This window comes from Fonsecaea monophora (genome assembly GCF_001642475.1).
Source record: "Fonsecaea monophora strain CBS 269.37 chromosome Unknown Scaff66, whole genome shotgun sequence".
Lineage (NCBI taxonomy): Eukaryota > Fungi > Ascomycota > Eurotiomycetes > Chaetothyriales > Herpotrichiellaceae > Fonsecaea > Fonsecaea monophora.
The window spans coordinates 163,982-181,965 of NW_019173997.1; the positions used below are offsets into that span (position 1 = coordinate 163,982).

The 17,984-nt window shown below is 51.3% G+C and overlaps 6 protein-coding genes across 6 annotated transcripts; 1 reads left to right on the plus strand and 5 right to left on the minus strand.

Moving 5' to 3' along the window:
• Positions 1-4,162: 4,162 nt before the first annotated feature.
• Positions 4,163-5,629, minus strand: AYO21_08041 (hypothetical protein; the record flags this gene model as incomplete). Its single annotated transcript, XM_022657991.1, has 1 exon — positions 4,163-5,629. The coding sequence occupies one exon, from the start codon at positions 5,627-5,629 to the stop codon at positions 4,163-4,165; it is 1,467 nt and encodes a 488-aa protein (XP_022509750.1).
• A 961-nt stretch (positions 5,630-6,590) lies between these two features.
• AYO21_08042 (hypothetical protein) lies at positions 6,591-8,258 on the minus strand (the record flags this gene model as incomplete). The annotated part of the gene is made up of 2 exons (XM_022657992.1): positions 6,591-8,055; positions 8,125-8,258. The coding sequence occupies 2 exons, from the start codon at positions 8,256-8,258 to the stop codon at positions 6,591-6,593; spliced, it is 1,599 nt and encodes a 532-aa protein (XP_022509751.1).
• Positions 8,259-9,278: 1,020 nt separating this feature from the next.
• On the minus strand, positions 9,279-11,081 carry AYO21_08043 (hypothetical protein; the record flags this gene model as incomplete). The annotated part of the gene is made up of 4 exons (XM_022657993.1): positions 9,279-9,955; positions 10,017-10,595; positions 10,661-10,850; positions 10,932-11,081. 4 exons carry the CDS (start codon positions 11,079-11,081, stop codon positions 9,279-9,281), a joined length of 1,596 nt encoding a protein of 531 aa, XP_022509752.1.
• A 1,512-nt stretch (positions 11,082-12,593) lies between these two features.
• AYO21_08044 (hypothetical protein) lies at positions 12,594-13,175 on the minus strand (the record flags this gene model as incomplete). Its single annotated transcript, XM_022657994.1, has 3 exons — positions 12,594-12,727; positions 12,780-12,957; positions 13,023-13,175. The coding sequence occupies 3 exons, from the start codon at positions 13,173-13,175 to the stop codon at positions 12,594-12,596; spliced, it is 465 nt and encodes a 154-aa protein (XP_022509753.1).
• A 1,815-nt stretch (positions 13,176-14,990) lies between these two features.
• On the plus strand, positions 14,991-15,545 carry AYO21_08045 (hypothetical protein; the record flags this gene model as incomplete). The annotated part of the gene is made up of 1 exon (XM_022657995.1): positions 14,991-15,545. One exon carries the CDS (start codon positions 14,991-14,993, stop codon positions 15,543-15,545), a length of 555 nt encoding a protein of 184 aa, XP_022509754.1.
• Positions 15,546-17,042: 1,497 nt separating this feature from the next.
• Positions 17,043-17,622, minus strand: AYO21_08046 (hypothetical protein; the record flags this gene model as incomplete). Its single annotated transcript, XM_022657996.1, has 2 exons — positions 17,043-17,193; positions 17,255-17,622. The coding sequence occupies 2 exons, from the start codon at positions 17,620-17,622 to the stop codon at positions 17,043-17,045; spliced, it is 519 nt and encodes a 172-aa protein (XP_022509755.1).
• Positions 17,623-17,984: the final 362 nt, after the last annotated feature.

Below are 17,984 nucleotides of genomic sequence, written 5' to 3' on the forward strand. Positions count from 1 at the left end.
TGAGGGGTCTGCTGACACGCAACAGCAGTGACATTTGTTTTACCACGGGAGGGAACCTTACCGATAAATTGCGATCGAAGGACCAATTGTGCCCGTTTCGCACATGCCACGCACTTGGATAAGCGCAAAGTCGATTTGTGAGTGATTTAACCGTCAGGCGATGCGGCCGAACTGGCTTGGGTTCCAGATGTCAGTCAGCCGGCGGAAAAGCAATTGCTCCGCATCCGAGCATCTGGAAGGCCTGACTTCTTTTCTCGCTCAGAAATATGGAGATGGCGCCATGGTAACATGGATCATGAACTTGTTGTTTATACTGTCAACTGTTTCCACCAAGCCATGCAACTACACATGATCCTGTCTGGAAGTCGCTCGTCGCTTATCCATGCGCTCGATGAGGCACCCTCTCATTAAAGAATAGCCATGTGAGGAGCGGGCTGCTGCCGAGTCAAAACACCTGGTAGCTTTACATTAGTCTTGACATGATCTTAGAAACTATGTTTCTGAAGGGGTTCTTGCCCTGGTGGTCGAGTCAGCTCTGATGACCCCAGGAAGGCTCATCTGTTCCATCATCGAACCCCTTTGAAGTTTCTTTATGTCCTTGCAAAGTAGAGGACCTAGCAAAGTCTTTCGTTGCAATTGTCAATGCTTCGTGCTGCTTATATCATCCAGGAGATATTGACGGGATTGATGCGGATCAAGTCAGGGCATGTGAGCTTACCTTCTTGTTGTTGTGTCTGTCTGATCCGAATGCCCTCATGCTTGCCTACAGAGATATAGATCTCCTGTAGACTGCCTAGCCAAACCACTTACTCGGAAAGCGTTTCTCCCTGCCTGTGTGTCCGTTTCGACCTTCAGCATGGCAAAGCCTATGTAGGCAGCTATCTTTCTGGATTATAAGGAGACTAATACCCATCACTGCCTGCTTCCAGCAGAATTTATAGCATTGTCCAAGGCCGTCTCTGGCGCGATCAGAGAAGACTAAGCGCAGAAGATGGGCAGAGATTGAGTAGATCACAGTCTGCCCGACTCGTCAACTGCTGGATGAGGGTCGAGCGCCTTGAGACGGGAGGACATGATGCCAAAGACATTTCTTCGGCAAGAGAAAGCTAACGAGTCAAGGAGGAATATGTTACAGCTCGGCTGGCAGGAACAGAATGTTGACGCCCTCAATTGTTTCAAGATTCGCGACGGGATTGGTGTACAGTACTTTGCGACTCCAGGTCGAGAGGGACTGGAGCACCAGTGGAACCATCCTTGCCCTGGGATCCACTCACAGGCACCGAAGGCGCCGCCCAGAGTTTATCCCGGCGAGCCTGGCCTTTTCTGACCCAAATTCCAAGTGCTTGTGGCAGTCCACATTAGCAAGCCCCAGGCGATTCGGTAGAGTGTCAGAGTGTGGACTAGTAATCGGCTTCCTGTTCCACTAGATCGGGACCACATCCAAGGGCAAAGTGATTGCTGTCACTGTTGAGCAAGCATTGAAGAATCGTGAGAGGTTTTGTCACTCCTATGCCACTGAAGCCCGAGTTCCAGTCCGTAGTCCGCAAGCCACCGACGACATGTTGCTACTTTTACACCAACGGGTTTGCAATGTCCAATGCCGGTAAAGAAATGACCGAACTCTTAATATGAGGTTTGACCCGTCACTCCTTAGTGCATTTGCTGTGAGCGCTGTGATACGGTGCTGGGTTGCTGTGTGATAACACACGAGCTTTCGAGGTAGCCTGAGCCATCTCTTTCGTTATCCTCGACGCACATTTTGCCACATGATGGGCAGCAGCAATCTTGCGATGACATTCGTCTTGCTTGTGGTGGGTGCAGATCCTTGTCGCACGCAGGCTGGCCAGGAGGAGATCCAGGTCCCTGGGACGAAAGGAATCGGGCAAGCCAGTCCACTTCCGTCAAGCCCCTCTTCTCGTGTTAGGTTGACCCAAGTTCTTCAAGAAAATCTTGCATGCCGTGGGCACCGAGCGTATGGGCGGGAGGATGACAACCAGGCAAGGCAAGGAGGAGTGCCATGGTGGAGGAGGTTGTGTGCTCTGAGACGATTGATCAATGTGACAAGGAGCTACTGTCCTGCGTCGCTCGATTGGGCACTACCTTGCAGTGTCAGCATAGAACTGACTTGCATGCATACAGGCTCGATCAGCTGAAGTTTCTTGGTCATTTGGTGGGATCGATTCTGCGGCCGCATCATGCGCCAAGGCTGCGAGTGACCAAGTCATCGAACCAATTACGAGGTACTGATTCCCTCACTTCTCATTCTTCAGTTATCACCCATCAGACAACCCTTGTTGGATGCCTATCGATGTCCCTACAGCTGAGTCTCCTTCCTCCTGGGTGCCCTTCGCCTTCGATCACACCAATGGAGATGGGCCAACCAGAGCTGCTGACAACATGTATGTCACTAGCATGCCGTGGAACGCTCGGTATGGCATAATGTTATTCTTCAACCCACGATCTGTTCTATCCGTCTCGTCCGATCGTCAGGGCTTGTTTTCGGTCCCATTTCTCAAAGGCAATGCAAGAGGCGCTCGGAAACAGGTTCCGCGAACCTTAAGGACAATGCACAATTGACGTTTCTCGTGATTGGGTCAACGTCAAAATGTCTAGCGAGACGTCGGGGAGGGGGTGACTTTCTTCAGTGTTCCCATCCCTCCGTCCCACATGCAAGGGACGAAGACACATCTTGTTTGCTCTTCCTGCAGAGTTCACAGCAGCTCGCCCCCAATGATCTCGAAGCCCACAACGACCACCACTGTGTTGAATGGTCCGCGGAGCGTGAAGCCGTGAACGCCACCATTTTCATGCTGAGCTGGAAGGTAGAGAAGACGTCACAGCCTTCGCAAGGACTACTATTCAATGTCGTCGACCTCCCGTGATCCCGGCCTGATTCATCTATGCTATGCTATCGTGCTCAGCTGTCTATCTGAGCCGAGCTTCCTTTGCGGCCAGAAGGCAGAGACCTATCTTCGTACAGGGAATTCATCCCGTTTGATTTACCCTGATCACAGATTCGAGAAATCTTGCGAAGACAGCCTTACACCATCAGTGCTCAGATATTGACATAGCAACAAGCAATATGTGTCACTTTGAACGGACTGACTTTCAATGCGGCGACTTTAGGTGGGGGAATATGAAGTTTCGATGTGCACGACAACATCATATCGGAGAGAGGTGCCCTGCGACCCTCCTCGACCACACCAATCTTAAAAAGGTCGCCGGCAACTGCAGGATCTGCCAGAAAATGGCTGTCAAAATAAGGAAGCTGGCCAAAGAAGAGGGCAACATCAGGAGATGGCAGTCCGAGGGTAATATGTTCCCGCAGATCATGAAGAAAGCCATGAAAAACGCAGAACGGCTTCGAGAAGAGATTATCGTCTTACATAACAAGCGGACGTCAATTAGAATGAGCCCTAGAGAGGGACATGGCACTTCTTTCCGTGGATTACGCCTACCCGGGATCCAGCTATATGGGTCTGTCTGAGTGTTAAGGTCATCCAGGGCGGCTTCTCGACCATATCGCATACAATGCGAACATATTGTCAGTATTCGAGCGGTTCGGAAATGCGGCAAACAATGGGATTCCACTTTGAAAATTAGCTATGGAATGGGCGAGACTCAAGCTAGATGCCTGGTGTGGCATCTGACTGGAATCGGTTTTGAAGCAGAGTGCGTTGGTATTGTGAATGTTGGGATCGGAGCAACCAAGTCAAACAAGCAAGCGAGAGCCACGGCGAGGACTTACAATGCACCACCTTTGACAGCTGCGAGTTGATAGCGATAACAATCGGGTTTGGTTGGGACATGTTGGGGATGGATGTACTCGCTGCGGGAACAAGTCTGCTGGTTGGGACGGTGTTTGTCTCTCTTATCTCGCTACCAAAAAAGCGTTGTTATCTGACTGCTTTTGCGATGGTCGTTGTACGTCTCAGCCGCTGACATGAAGCCGTTACTGAATATATATATCCACCATAATCCTGCAGGAGACTTGAATCATTCCTCTGGTTCGGTCCAGGTCTTTGGTGGCCTCTCCTGTTTTCTCTCCTCCCATCTTCTCGCTCGACAGCGGCCGCATGTTTGTAGATGTTGAGCGATGCAGGCGGTGAACATCGAAAGGTCCATTTCTGATGTGTTGGCCTGCATACAACCCATCTGTTGTCTAGACCTTGATAGTGAATGGATCCCTCACCTCGTCGCTGAGGTCGACCATGACGTTCTTGATGCGTGTATATTCCAGCAATGCCTCCGTACCGCGCTCCTTGCCATATCCGCTTTGTCCGTACCCGCCAAAAGGAGCCATGGCGGCACCCGCCCGGTATGTATTGACCCAGATTTGACCCGCTTTGAGCTGGCTGGCCAGTTTATGGGCGCGTCGGATGTTCATGGTCCAGATTCCGGCAGCGAGGCCGAAGATGGTGCCATTGGCGATCTTGACGGCCTGCTCGTCCGAATCAAAGGGGATCACTGCGAGTACGGGCCCAAAGATTTCCTTTTGCGCGAGGTCGCTGTTCGGATCGACGTCGCCAAAGACCGTCGGCGCGACAAAGAGTCCTCCGATCTTTTTGCTCGCCTCTCTCCCGCCCACCAGTAATTTCGCGCCGGCTTTCTCGGCCTTTTCGATGTGTTGGTGTATAGCTTCCCATTGTGCGGCGTGCGCAGCAGGTCCAATGTCTGTGGTCATGTCTTGCGGATCGCCGAATCTGATTGATTTGATCCGCTCCAGAATCCCTTGGACGACGGTATCGTAGACGGACCGATGGACCAGTAGCCGTGAGCCCGCGATGCATGTCTGGCCCGACGCAGCAAAGATACCTGCGACACTGCCTGGGATCGCCCGGTCCAGCTCAGCATCATCCAATATGATGTTTGCTGACTTTCCTCCAAGCTCGAGCGTTACCGGAACAATATTTTGCGCCCCCTGCTGAGCGACTATGCGGCCGATATCGACACTGCCAGTGAAACTGATGCGACCGATGGCTGGGTTGGTCACTAGAGCCCTGCCGACTTCTGCTTTTCCCGTCACGACATTGAACACACCAGGCGGGAATCCTGCCTTCTCGACAAGTTTGGCGAAGTATAACGTGCTCACTGATGTATACTCCGAGGGCTTAACCACGCACGTGTTTCCTGCTGCGAGACACGGAGCCAGCTTGTTGGTGAGGATAGCAATGGGACTGTTCCACGGCGTGATCAAAGCACAAACACCATAAGGCTCGCGCATGGTATAGTCGAAGACATGCGGATTGTCCATCGGCTTCACCTCGCCAGTCAACTTGTCGGCCATCCCAGCAAAGAACCGATAGTTTCTGGCGGAAAAGAACATCTGGCTCTTTGTCTCGCGTCGAATCTTGCCATTGTCGGACGACTCGATTATGGACAGCGACTCAGCTTCTTCCTCGATCAGATCGGCCAGCTTGTTCAGCAGTTTGGCTCTCTGGACACCAGGAACTTTGGACCAGCTTTCAAAGGCCACCCCAGCCGCTCGAATTGCAGCCTGTACATCTTCGACGGATGCCTGTGCCACCTTTGCCCAAGGTTTATTGGTGTACGGATTGATCGTGTCTTCGCTTGGGCGGCCACCCCGGCATTGTTTGCCGTTTATATATAGCTGATATTCCTGGGCCATCCTGACAAAAAAATTTCGGGATATTCAGTCGAATCGAGAACTCTATCAGCCAAACCACGATATAGCCAAAGTCAACGACAGTTTTGGAGTCATATGAGCCACGTTTTCTGGACCAGCTCCGTCCTCATGCTTATGAGATGAGTCGGAGATAGTTACAACTCCGCAGCAGAGACAAACGACTGCCGAGGGTGTAATATCTCCAAGGAGTGGAGTGTATTCTCCCTTGAGTGATTTTTGTATGAGAGTTGTCCAGTGGGGATGGGGAACATTTTCAAGGGTGCGTCTTTGATAATGGTTATTCCGAAGGATGACATGAATGCGAAGAGTGAAGGCGGACGGTGGCGGCAACTAGACATTGACAGAGGGTGAGTGCTTTACCTATAACCCTAACTTACTAGGCAGGTGTCGGTTCCCCCATTTGATTACTTAGCGAAAAGCCTTGGGGGCGCCAACCGAGGTGTCTAGACGGGGCTCATCTGTCACGCCTGTCACTTAGAAAGGACCCTAATAAGTACCTTCAGGGCTGGTTCCCAGCACCTAAAAGCACCTAAACTACTAACGCCCAGACTCACCTACATGTAAGTGGGCAGATTCTAGCTCCTCAACCCAACTCTGTCCTTTCCTGCACCGCCGCAGCCCGATTCTATTCTCCATCAACTTCTAATTACCATGCTAATCTCACGCCGCACTTGGCCGAAAGTCTCTTTTCACAGAAGATTTCACGACTTAAAGCAAATTCTCAGAACCACATAGAGGTCGAGGCGTCGCCTCGAGGTCTAACCATGGCCTATCTGAAAAATACAGTCTCTTTATATTCAACATGGCTAGAGCATGCGGTGCTGTTACAACAGCCAAAGAGACGATGCAAGCCCTTCCGACAAGCTCAAAACACCGCTCGCTCTCATCAGACCACAAAGGTAAACTTGTGCATTGCCATAACAGTGGCCAACGGACCATACTATCAAGCCAAGGCCAAATCTGAATATTTCCTTGCAGCAACCTCATCACACCTCTTCCTATACCCCGGAGCAGGTCCCATGTAGCGTGCAATGGTCCTCTTCTGCTTGTGAGCAAGGTTCTTATTGATCCCTGTCATCCAAGAGTCAACCTCGTTTGTCAACAGGCCCTCGGAACATTTGTAGACATGGTCAGTCCACTCTGCCACTCCCTTCTCAGTCGCTTCAATCCGTGTAATGTTGTTGTCTCGGCAATAGCTTATGCAGTCGGCAATCCAGTCAACCGCGAATTCGATACTTCGGGGTATATTACCAAACATCTGGTGAGGCCCCATGACCATCATCATGTTAGGAAATCCGTGCACGAAAAGACCTAGCTGTGTACGGGGGCCCTCGCTCCAGACGTCGTTCAGTTTCTGATCGCCAACGCCCTGAAAGTCGACGGCAGTGAAACACCCTGTCACAGCATCAAAACCAGTGGCGTAAATCAGAATATCCAGTTCAAATTCTTCACTGCGAGTCTTGACACCCTTCTCTGTCACCCGTTCGATCGGGTCCTCTTTGATGTCGACTAATCGAACATTGTCTTGGTTGTATGCCTCGAAATAATGGGTCTCCATTGGGATCCGTCGCGTTCCCCAGCCGTGGTCCTTTGGAATGAGCTTTTCTGCCGTGACGGGATCTTTGACCCTTTCTCGAATTTTATTGGCGAAGAATTCGCTACAGGCAGCATTTGCCTGCCGATCATATGCGACATCCGGAAAGTTGCTGACCCATTTAGCAAACCCCGGGCGCGAGTATATGTCTTCCCAATGTGCCAGCCTTTCCGCCTCGGACACGTCGGCTAACTTCCGTGGCTCTGCTGGATGCACAAAGCAGGTGGCTGATTCCTTGCACTTCTTAAATATCTCGGGATAGTGCTTACGGATTTCGTCCATCTCTTCTGGCGTGATTTTTGCGTTGCGGAGTGGAGCCGACCAGTTCGCGGTTCGCTGGAACACCGTCAAATGACCCACGGTCTTCACAATCTCCTGGATGATTTGTATTCCCGTGGCCCCGGTGCCGATTATTCCCACCCGTTTGCCTTGGAGACTGACAGGTTCCCGTGGCCAGCGGGCGGTATGGAAGGCTTGTCCCTTGAAGTCATCGAGACCTGGAATGTTGGGAAGGGTTGGTTTATTCAAAATACCCATCGCAGTGATCAGGAACCTCGAGGTATATCGGTTACCCTTGTCGTCGGTCAGTTCCCACGATCGACTGTCGTCGTGGTAATGTGCCGATTGGACTTCGGTGTTGAACTGCATATCTCGTCGCAGGTCGAACTTATCGGTGACGAATTGAATATATCGCAACGTCTCGGGCTGAGGGGCAAAATGCTCCGTCCAGCTCCATTCGTCCAGCAACTCCTGTGAGAAGGAGTAGTTGTAAGAATAACTCTCAGAATCAAAGCGGGCGCCGGGGTATCGATTCCTGCAGACAGCGTCAACCTCGTCCACGATCCCTGGCTACTCAACAACATCCGGTGGCACCAACCAATACCATGTCCCTCCTTCGCCTGTGCCAGCCTCGAGTACTCTGGCTTTCAATCCCAGCTGGCGCATACGATGCAGGGAATAGATTCCACTCAATCCAGCGCCAATAATCAACACATCGAAGTCGAGTTGGGTGGCCATGGTGGAAAAGACTATCTCGGTCGCAACGATCAGGTTGATTGTTTTTGATACCACATCAATGATCGAGGATTTCCATACATTTTTATGAAAACGATAGCGAGAGTGATGTTGGTCGCAACCGATGCCCGCACTTCTCCGCGCAAACCCACCCCTGCCGAGGCTCACCATGGCGTGGTGTGTTCGTGCGGAGTGAGGAGATTCAACAACATGTGTGGCATGTGTGTAGCCGCGTCAGGCACCTGAAATCGTCACTAGATGGTGAGGTTTCTGTTTGATTATGTGAGTTGGGGAAGTGGTAGAATACACATGTTAGTCTCAACACAATCTGCACTTTGATACTTTCGTGTTGAATGAAACCCTGATTGTTAATATTCATCTTGAAGGTAGACATAGGTCGACAGCCGTAGCCACCCGCTGTTGGGTGCTGATATAGGGCAGCGACGGTCCGCGGAAGTTTGCTGCGAGGACAGATGTACAGAGTGGCATGACGGGGCTCGGTGAGCTCTAATACATATTCTAATCAACCCGTCCTACTTTCAGAGTGTAATATGCTCGATGCTCTGAATGGAGCAGGCCTCGGATGGACCTCGGCACGCTCCACACACTAGTACCAACATGTCGACTATGATCGGCAAATGGTTTGACTAGCCTCGGGGACTACCAGTTACGCGAATGGGCACTGTGCAATCTTGTTCACCAGAAAACGTAAAGCTTCATAATGCTTCCCTCCAGCTCGGCCGTTCCTCCGGCTTGGACACCTCCGTGCAGGGCTGGCCCAAGACCTCGTGTACAACCCGCCCGTTTTCGTATACAGGGACAAGAGGCACGCTCGCTGCGTCGGGCAAACAAAAAAAAAAAAAGCATAACCTGATCAACAGTCAAAGCCAGAGCTGCTATTGTCCAGAACGGAGAGCGGAGACTGGACCTTTGTGAGGTCACGTCCGTCCAGGGATAAATATATCGGTATAGAGTCTAGAGGTAAATACACATGGTGGACCTGGGGAAGTCTAGGCGTTTCACTCAGGTGTCTTTTTCTGTCGATGAAGTTATCAACTCAGAACCTTCGACATGAGCTGCCTCCATTTTGTTGTCTCCTTGATCCCCTGGTGCTTCTGTTGCTACCTTCCGGATGGGTTCACCCCCAGGGTCCCCAACCGTTTTGCCAGTATGGACGTCCACGACGAGATCATGCGTTTGATGGTCGACGTGGATATCCTCCGAGTAGACGACAACCTCGTCGGTATCTCCAAAGATGGCGGAGATCTCCTCGAGTGGCAATCCCTTCGTCTCTGGTATTACAAAGAAAGCTACGATGCCGCCGAGGCCGGAAATGATGATGAAGACGAGGAAGAACTTCCAGCCAATGTTCGCGAATGCCGTGGCGGCCACTTGGAGGTAGATGAGATCGGCCAGAGAAGTCACACAAATGGCCATCGCCACACCCCTTGCCCGAATATGGTTTGGGAAGACTTCGCTGTAGAAGACGACGCCACCGACATCGACGCCGCAGCCGTAGCACAGGAGGAAGAGGTACAACATGGCAACACCGGCCCGCAGCGCGGAAAGGTTCGGCGTCGTGGGCACCGGGCTGGCGAAGTTGGCAACGATGGCGGCTTCGATGATCAGGCAAAGACAGCAGCCGAAGATACCTCCAAGCATGAGAAGGCGTCGACCCACCCTGTCTATAATCACAGCACCTGTAGGACAATGTTAGTCCTGATCTTGTTTCTTCGTAAGTATCTTCGCCAATGCCCTTACCGAAAAGGTTGGCAAAGTTGCCAATGGTGATCCATCCGCACTGGAGCTTCAACTGATCCACGGTGCCGTATCCAAGAGCACCGTACAGCGTAGGACCATAATTGTTGATGACCAGGACCGCAGTGGACTGCCCCAGGAAAGCGAAACCACAGGCCAACAGATTCCGCTGGCGGTACGATTTTTTGAAGAACATGGCCCGGTACGTCGGCGCGAGACTCCGGTCGAACTCTGCCTGTTTCTGCATCTGGTAAAACTCACCACGGGCGTATTCTTGATCCGGGTCGTTGGGCACTTTGTGGATGTCCATGACGATCCGCTTGGCGTCTTCGACCTGGCCTTTCATCAACAGGTACCGTGGCGACTCTGGCGCCCACAAGACGACTAGCATATGGATGGCCGGGAAAATCAGCGCAAGACCGAGGGGCCCTCGCCATTGCGCGCCCGGGTTGTTTTCAACATAGTAGAAAGCCAGACCCATGTAAGTGGCGATGGAGTAGCCGACGTTGATGAACACCCCGATCAGGCCGACAAAGAAGCCTCGCAATTTTGGCGGTGCCAACTCGGCCACGTAGACCGGAACTTGAGCAAAAGTCAGCATCGCCGCCGCAAGCTGCCAGCCCAGGCATTTGTTATGGACAACGCACTGAGTGTAAGGAACCCCCATGCTCCTCCTCCAGCAATCAAGCGGAATATAATGAACATGGTCGTGTTGACCGAACCAGTCAGACCCGCACCGCCAATGAGGCTCGTGACCACACAGAATGCTGCTGCTGCCTTTCGTCCCCACCTGTCCATGATTTCGCTCGTCATCATGACACCTATACAGGCTCCGGCCTATTGGTCATGAATTAGTCAGTCAAGGCTCATGTACGGACTGGCCTGGCCAGGAAGCCATATTGCGGGATTCTCCCAAACCTGAAAGACACCAGACATGGCCCCGATCAGAGAGTCGGCGTTGTGGGCCTTCTCTCCCGTCGCGGGGTCGATGAGCTTCATATAGAAGAGGAACGATGGCTGTGCGAGGGTGACGCCGATGATCGAGGATGGATATCCAAACGCCGCCATGCCTGAGCTCGCAAGGGCGAAACAGATCCAGAAGTTCCTCCAGTTCCATTGTCGGTCCTGCTCGAACCCTTTCCCCGGTCTGCCCTCTGTGGCATGCGTCGTCGTGTTGCTGAGGATCGCGATTGTTTGCGATGGCTTTAGGGAAGGGGATAAGCTAGCAAAGAACCCTGCGGTACGAGAAGCGCAGGGGCCACGGTATTCCTATATAAAAGCCAAAGGCTAGGTCGAAGCAATAACATGACTTCATGTGTTAGGTACTATCTTGCCTCGGACCTTGGGCTTACGAGTAGTAGTGGCCGGACAATCCCTGTTGAACATGGATCCGAGTCAGCGAGCGAATACCTGGCCATATGGCATGTGAAGCGAAATGCACCATCTGCGTACAGAGCGGGGGATCGATATCCTCCATGTCCATATCCACTCCCCAGATCCGGTCAAACGGCCCACAGCAACTGTGGATCCCTCACCGAGGTTGCCATGATGGGTCCTCAATGCCTATTCGTGCCTCTATAACTTGGAGAGGATTCAAGCAATGCTTTCAGCCGGGCCCGGCCGATCTGATACCGAGTATCAATAAGGATGGCACATAGGTCCTGACAGCAGCTCGTTGAAGCCTTTCTCGTATCTATTTGTGTGAACTACTGCCTTAGAACTGGTGGCGAAGGACTGTCTTGATCGTCTGCAATCTTGGTGGTGTAGATTGAAAGTGTTTGGAGGTTGGCCCAGGTGCCTTTCGCAGACCAGTACTTGTCTTGCCGGCAGGAAGGAGGAATCGGGGAATAAAGGTCCAGTGATATCGCATTCACTTATGAGACCTGGTCCTTTTGCGCAGTACTAGAGTTGCCAGAGCCCCAGTTTCGCATGTCACAATGCTTCAGTATTTTGGTCTATGATACCCGATGCTCACTTACCGAGGTCGCTTCGCTCCTTGTGAAAGAGGCAGCCTGTAGATCCGCGGTATCGACGAACCGATTGGACAAATTGGGCACATCCCTGTATGTCTGAGGCGTCTCCTTTTTTTTTTCATTTTGATTTGTCAGTTACCGTCGTCTGGAATACGTACAAGGAGAGGGCACACCGCCCCAGGAAAAAGGGGAAACAGACCCGGTATGACAACGCATAATACTTACATAACTGTTTGCCTACTTCTCCCCATATTGCATCAGTTACATAATTTACCTCCAAAGGTTCAGATTTCGGAAGCTGCTGAAGACAAAAGGTGGGGAGCAAACTGGCTCGCGCAAAAGGAAGCAGCAAAGAGGTTCATATCTCGAGGTGGTGGTAACGTCCTACGACATCTTTACTATAAGATCACTCATGACACTAGACGGTTGAAGCAAATGCGCCAGCCATCGCCGTGTGAGTCCCCCAGCTCAACCATATTTTCTCCCTCGAATCATGCTTGTAATAGGTACATCTTTCTTTTTCAATGACGTGGGTTCCGGAGTGTTGCACGTGTATACAGCACCAATGGATGCCCCGAAGCAGAACTGCATTGGAGTCTGACAACATTCATTGCTTCCGTTGCAGACGCCCCCCTGTGGGACGCAGGTAAGCGTTGAAGTCGTCGTTGTCGGGATCGTGCTTGTCGTGGTCGTTGTCGTGGTGGTGGTGGTAGTGGTGGTTGTTGTCGTCATGGGAGTAACCTATAAGCATTTGTTAGCAACAGCGCATCTATCACTTTGACCGTCGACTCACAGTCTTGGTGCTGGGAGTTTCGATGCAGGAGCAGAAGGTCGACAAAGCTGCTCCAGCCTCGGACACCAAGACAGACCATTGCGATGCCTTGGCGTCCTGAGTCGTCGTAGCACTTCTTGAAGTGGTGGGCGTCGTTGATGGGGTTCTTGTTGTCGTCGTGGTTGTCGAGGAGGAGTGTCTTGTCGTTGTCGTTGTGGAAGATGTTCGAATGTATCCCCGTTTATCCTTGAATGTGACGGATACGACTGGCTGAGGGTATTTTGCGCTACAGAAGGACTGCGCGGGGGGGTATCCCTTCAGCAGAGGGACGGCAATTGCATTGATCCCACTGTTGCAGGCTCCAGCTTCGGCGAGAGCGGCGATGCCGAGCAAGGAGAGAAAGGAAAGTAGCTTCATATTTCGCACCTGCTCGTGGTGCAGGCTGGGTTTGTGACCCGAGTTAAATATTCCAGGTTGGCGTTTCGTGGAATGCAATGCGGTAGGAGAAGATTAGTATCACGGGTTAAGAAATGCTGCCGTTAGCCAGAGAAGCTTGTTTCCAGGGACTTATATATCGAAAAATTCGAGTACGGTGGCTAGGTCTGGCCACCGAGGTGTCCCCTTGCATCTCGTATAGAATCAGAAGTCCTACCTAGAATATCGAAGCTTCTTAAACCCGTTTAGCCGTTCGGGGCGCAACTAGATACAGCGCAGGAAGAGACTGGCGATCTAGAACGCTTGCTAGATACCGAGATCAGCCAAAGCCGCGGCCGCAATAGGCAGGTGTCTAGCCCGCTATTAGCCTCATTGAGGTGGAGAAAAGGACATCTAGCACCGAATCAGGAAAGTGTGAGTCTAGCCCGATTTATACTTTGGGCATCGGCAAAATCATCTCTATTCAGGTTCTAATCATTGAATTGGGGCTCTCAGTGGCTGGCTGACTACTTGTTATTTCTTCTCAGCTCGCCTACGAAGCGAGCGTTCTCGACTGTGAAACTACCGAATGAATTCATATCACATAACTCCAGTCGATACTGATTGTGAGAATGGCATATTCCAGACATGCGTTTTGGTCTTAAATTTGGGTGGCTCCAGGCCAGACTGCTGCTCGTTGGAGGCGAAGGCCATTGAGAGCGGAATCCTCATCAGGTACGGGTTCCCGAGAGCGTGTCATGAACTAATAGCCTCGATGACAGAGATCAACGTCGTCTGTGGCAGATCTGGAAACAAATATTCCTGTATCTGTCCTTGTCCTCGCAGATACCGGAGTCTATTGCCACCACGTGATGTGAATTCTGTGCGATGACGGTTGACTAGCTAACCCGAGAATGGTGGTTCCGAGACACAGGACCACGTATCAAGCTCGTGAGACGGTAAGTTGGGAGATGACTGGCGTTGAAGACGCAGGACTGGGAGGTTTCGGGGTCCCTACGCAAGGTAGTATCAGCAACTGTGGAATTGATAAAGTTAGCGATGGCTCTTAAGAGGTCGCCGTCGCCGCAATGTCATCGTTCGGTGGATGATGACGATGCGTCGGTGGCCAGACTGTCCAGCATCAAGACTTGTGTCGTTAGCTTGGTTCCCCGTAATTCCTTTATGATGGGAGTTGAAACTCCGATTCTTTCCTTGGCAACTGCAACTAATGATGCCCTGTTGATCCCATTTTCAGCCTTCAACCTTGGACGCGATCGATGTGCGCTCTCAGCTCGATGAATCGTGTATGGAGTAGCATGTGTGTCTAGAAAAAGATGGTACCAGAGAGATCGCCCTACAATCTCGACTCGAGAGCCTTGCTTACCTAGACAGGCGTGGCAGTCTGGCAGGCTAGGGTAAAGGCGCGAATGAAACTGAAGAGGCGAACTTATCCACCCACCCCGCATTTGTGTCGGCGGACGTGGGGAGGCAATTGCGCCAAACTTGCCAAGGTGAGCCGGGCCGGTATCGCCGAGCTTGCTAAATGTGGATGTACCGAGGCTCATCAGGTACAAGGTGGGTTGATGTCTACCACCTTTTGGAATATTGTCTCAACACCATTGCCTTGTATTTCTTATCGTGTTTTGTTGGAAGAACGCCGTGTCGCTTGCCACTCTTTCAGTCATACCCACCCCAGCTTTAGAATATTGCGTATAGAAATATCGGGAGCTAGCGGTTTGGTTCCTCTCATTTTCCCGGTCAATTGCTCAAATCATTCCGGCCAACGACATTAAGACCTCAAAAGCTGATTCAACAACCATGGTGTCCAAGCTTCACGCAGACTTTGATATTCCTTGGTGCAAGAAGCTTTTACAGTCTGACATCTTCGAAGTCGATATACCCTATCAGCACCCTTATCGGAATGATCCCCCCTTTAACAAAGATCTCTCCAACAGTATGTTCCGACAGACTCTCTACACCGCCGACGGTATCCGCGCGCAAATCAACTTTAAGCGACGCACGGCAGAGCCAGACTCTATCATTCCCTGGGAATACTGTTGTCTCTTGTCCCTTGGGCCTGGGATCGATGGCAAGACGGGTCGTGCACACGGGGGTTTCAATGCCTTGTTGCTGGATCAGATGACTGGAACTGTGGCGTCAATGGTGTCACAGACCATGGCACCGTCGACAGCTACTATGACAGTCGATTACAAGGCGCCGATTGACACGCCAGGGGTGATACTGTGTCGCGCATGGCCGATCGAGCGACAAGGGCGGAAAACATGGATCAAGGCGAGGATCGAGGACGGGCAGGGCAAGCTGCTCGCAAGTGGGAAGTCACTCTTCATTGATGCGAGACAACAGAAAATATAAGATCTTACAACGTTTTTGGTAATCTTTACTAGAGTATTCTCTCCTGCTTCCAACTTTGGATTTTATTTTGTGAGCAGACAAACCTCTTTGAATATTCCCCAGTCCTGCTGATATACAGAAAAACTGCAGCTGAATGTCGAGTAGCATCCTGTTGGGTCCCTAAGAGACACCCTTGGGAAACAAAGAAATACCGCTGTAAGGAGAAGAAGCGTACGGCGCCCCGAATATTTCATGAAGCTGAGGTGTCGGAGAAATTCTGGGAACCGCCAGTCCCTATTTCGGTGGTGTGTGTCATTTGAATTTGTCAGACCTCAATCATTCACAGCACCTCCATAGAGAAGGTTTGCCGAGAGTTGTTTCCCACACCGAACGAACAACATCGTAAACAACTCTCACTCTCTGCTCCCCAATCCAACCCAACTACAATACCAACATAGAACCTTTGTCATATCTCATCATGACTCAGGAAGGCTGCCGAACAGCCTGACATGCACTCTATCAAGCAGCTACCGCTAAATGGGCATGTCCCCCACGCAGACACACTCACTATTGCCTTCCCACTTCCTCGCTCGACAGCCCAAAACTATGCATTCAGCTTGACCTCCAGATGCTCTCTTTCCACAGATAGTTGCACACTGTGCCTGTCTCATCCTCTTCCACGTTTGAACTTAGAGACATGACCACCCACATTCACCTCTAACCCGTTCGCTCTCATTCCTTCCTATATCCTGAATGCGAAACGGCATGGTCGAATCTCCGCAATTTTCTGAACCAGGACATGAAAAGAAACAAAGTCACCGTCCAGAAGAGTTCGGTATAACTAGATGGATTGACGCGTCTAGCAAAACTATATTAAGGAGGTTATGAATATTAAACCATTCCAAACCCCAAGCATCCTGCGGTCTTAACCAACATCTCCTGTCAAATTCCATGCATATCATATTGTCAAAGTATGTCTTGCTTAATCGAGTAATACACAGTTTTGAAAGCGGCAACAGCTTAAGAGGCATATGGTTTGCCGATTTGTCCTTATCTGTGCAGTATATCCTACTTCAACTATTTATCGATTGTATAAGGATCTTATCGGCTCACATCGTCTTTCTACCCATCGAAATGCACGAGAACGTTGCCCTGACACTGTTTGCCACGAGATCATCGCCTCGAATTTTGCAAGAACTTTTTGTTGAACCGTTGCGATATCTCACACTGAAGGACGTCGTAACCATTCGACACAAAGTAATGACGGCAGAAGAATGTTCTAGCATACTCACACATGGAGCAAGATGAAGTCTCAGCATTCGAGGCTATTCTATGGTGGTTGTAGCGCGGTATCAAGCAGCTCTGCTTCGGCTTCACAAGAAACCTTGAACGGCTTGCTGAACCCTTAAGTACATGGATCTGATGCCGCCGTCATTACCTCTCGATCTTCACACCGGCAGACGATGTGTACGGACATATCGACCTTTTCTGGTGACAACACATGTGAACAGACTACCGTCAATAAAGTTTCTCCGAGACAGTCGCAACAATAACTCGTCCATTGCCGTTTGTGGCGCCTGTATTCAAGAGAATGCAATCCTCGAAGCGGGTCTTGACGCCTTTCACGGGGATGCTCAGTCGCTCGCTCCCGATGTGTCCCCTGAGGAATCTACGAGACTCGAAAGTTTTGCAGCCACCTCAGCAAGCAAGTGCTGGCAAGCTCGACTTACGGTCCGAGACGTAGTGGCAACAGCACAGGAAGGAGTTGGTGACACGCATAGCGCATTTTAGCTGGAGGTTGGAACAGGACCCCGACAATGGTTTGCATCCCTGCAAGCGGATTCCTCTGGGCTCCTGTAACTCCAGGGTTGAGCAGCCAATGACTCCTGACAACCATTACACCGAGATGCAGATAAGGCCAACAAACTACTGGCATGCGAGCACCCCCTGAACGTCCTTGGGGCCCACCGATACGACGGTGCAGGAATCGCAATGTTTCTTTCATGACCTGTTCGGCCGAATCTACAGCACCAAGCACTCTTTTCCCTGCCTTTCGCGCCGCCACTTCGGCACGGCCAGCCACAAGACGAACCTTCATGGTGGTAGGTAAACCCCTACCTCGTACAAGATGGTTTTGGAACAGTCGAACAAGCGGGATCAAGGCAGCCATTGAGTATTCTGCTATCGGAAAGGGAAATGACAGGTGATAGTCCGAACACGGAAGGAGACATACTTATCGGAAATGCGAACTGCAAGACTGCAAGCAATGGGGCTGAAACATTGGGCTGACTCATGTCGAAAGCAAAAACGCCAGAAACCCTGGTGTCACCCGGGGTTGGGGAAACCCTGATGCCATCGAGGCCTCCTCCAGGCAGCGTCGCCGAACAGGGTAAGTTTGCCTGTTGGCTCGCTATTGACGTTTGGTGGCAACTTGGACAACGCCTGTCGTTTGGGAGGGCA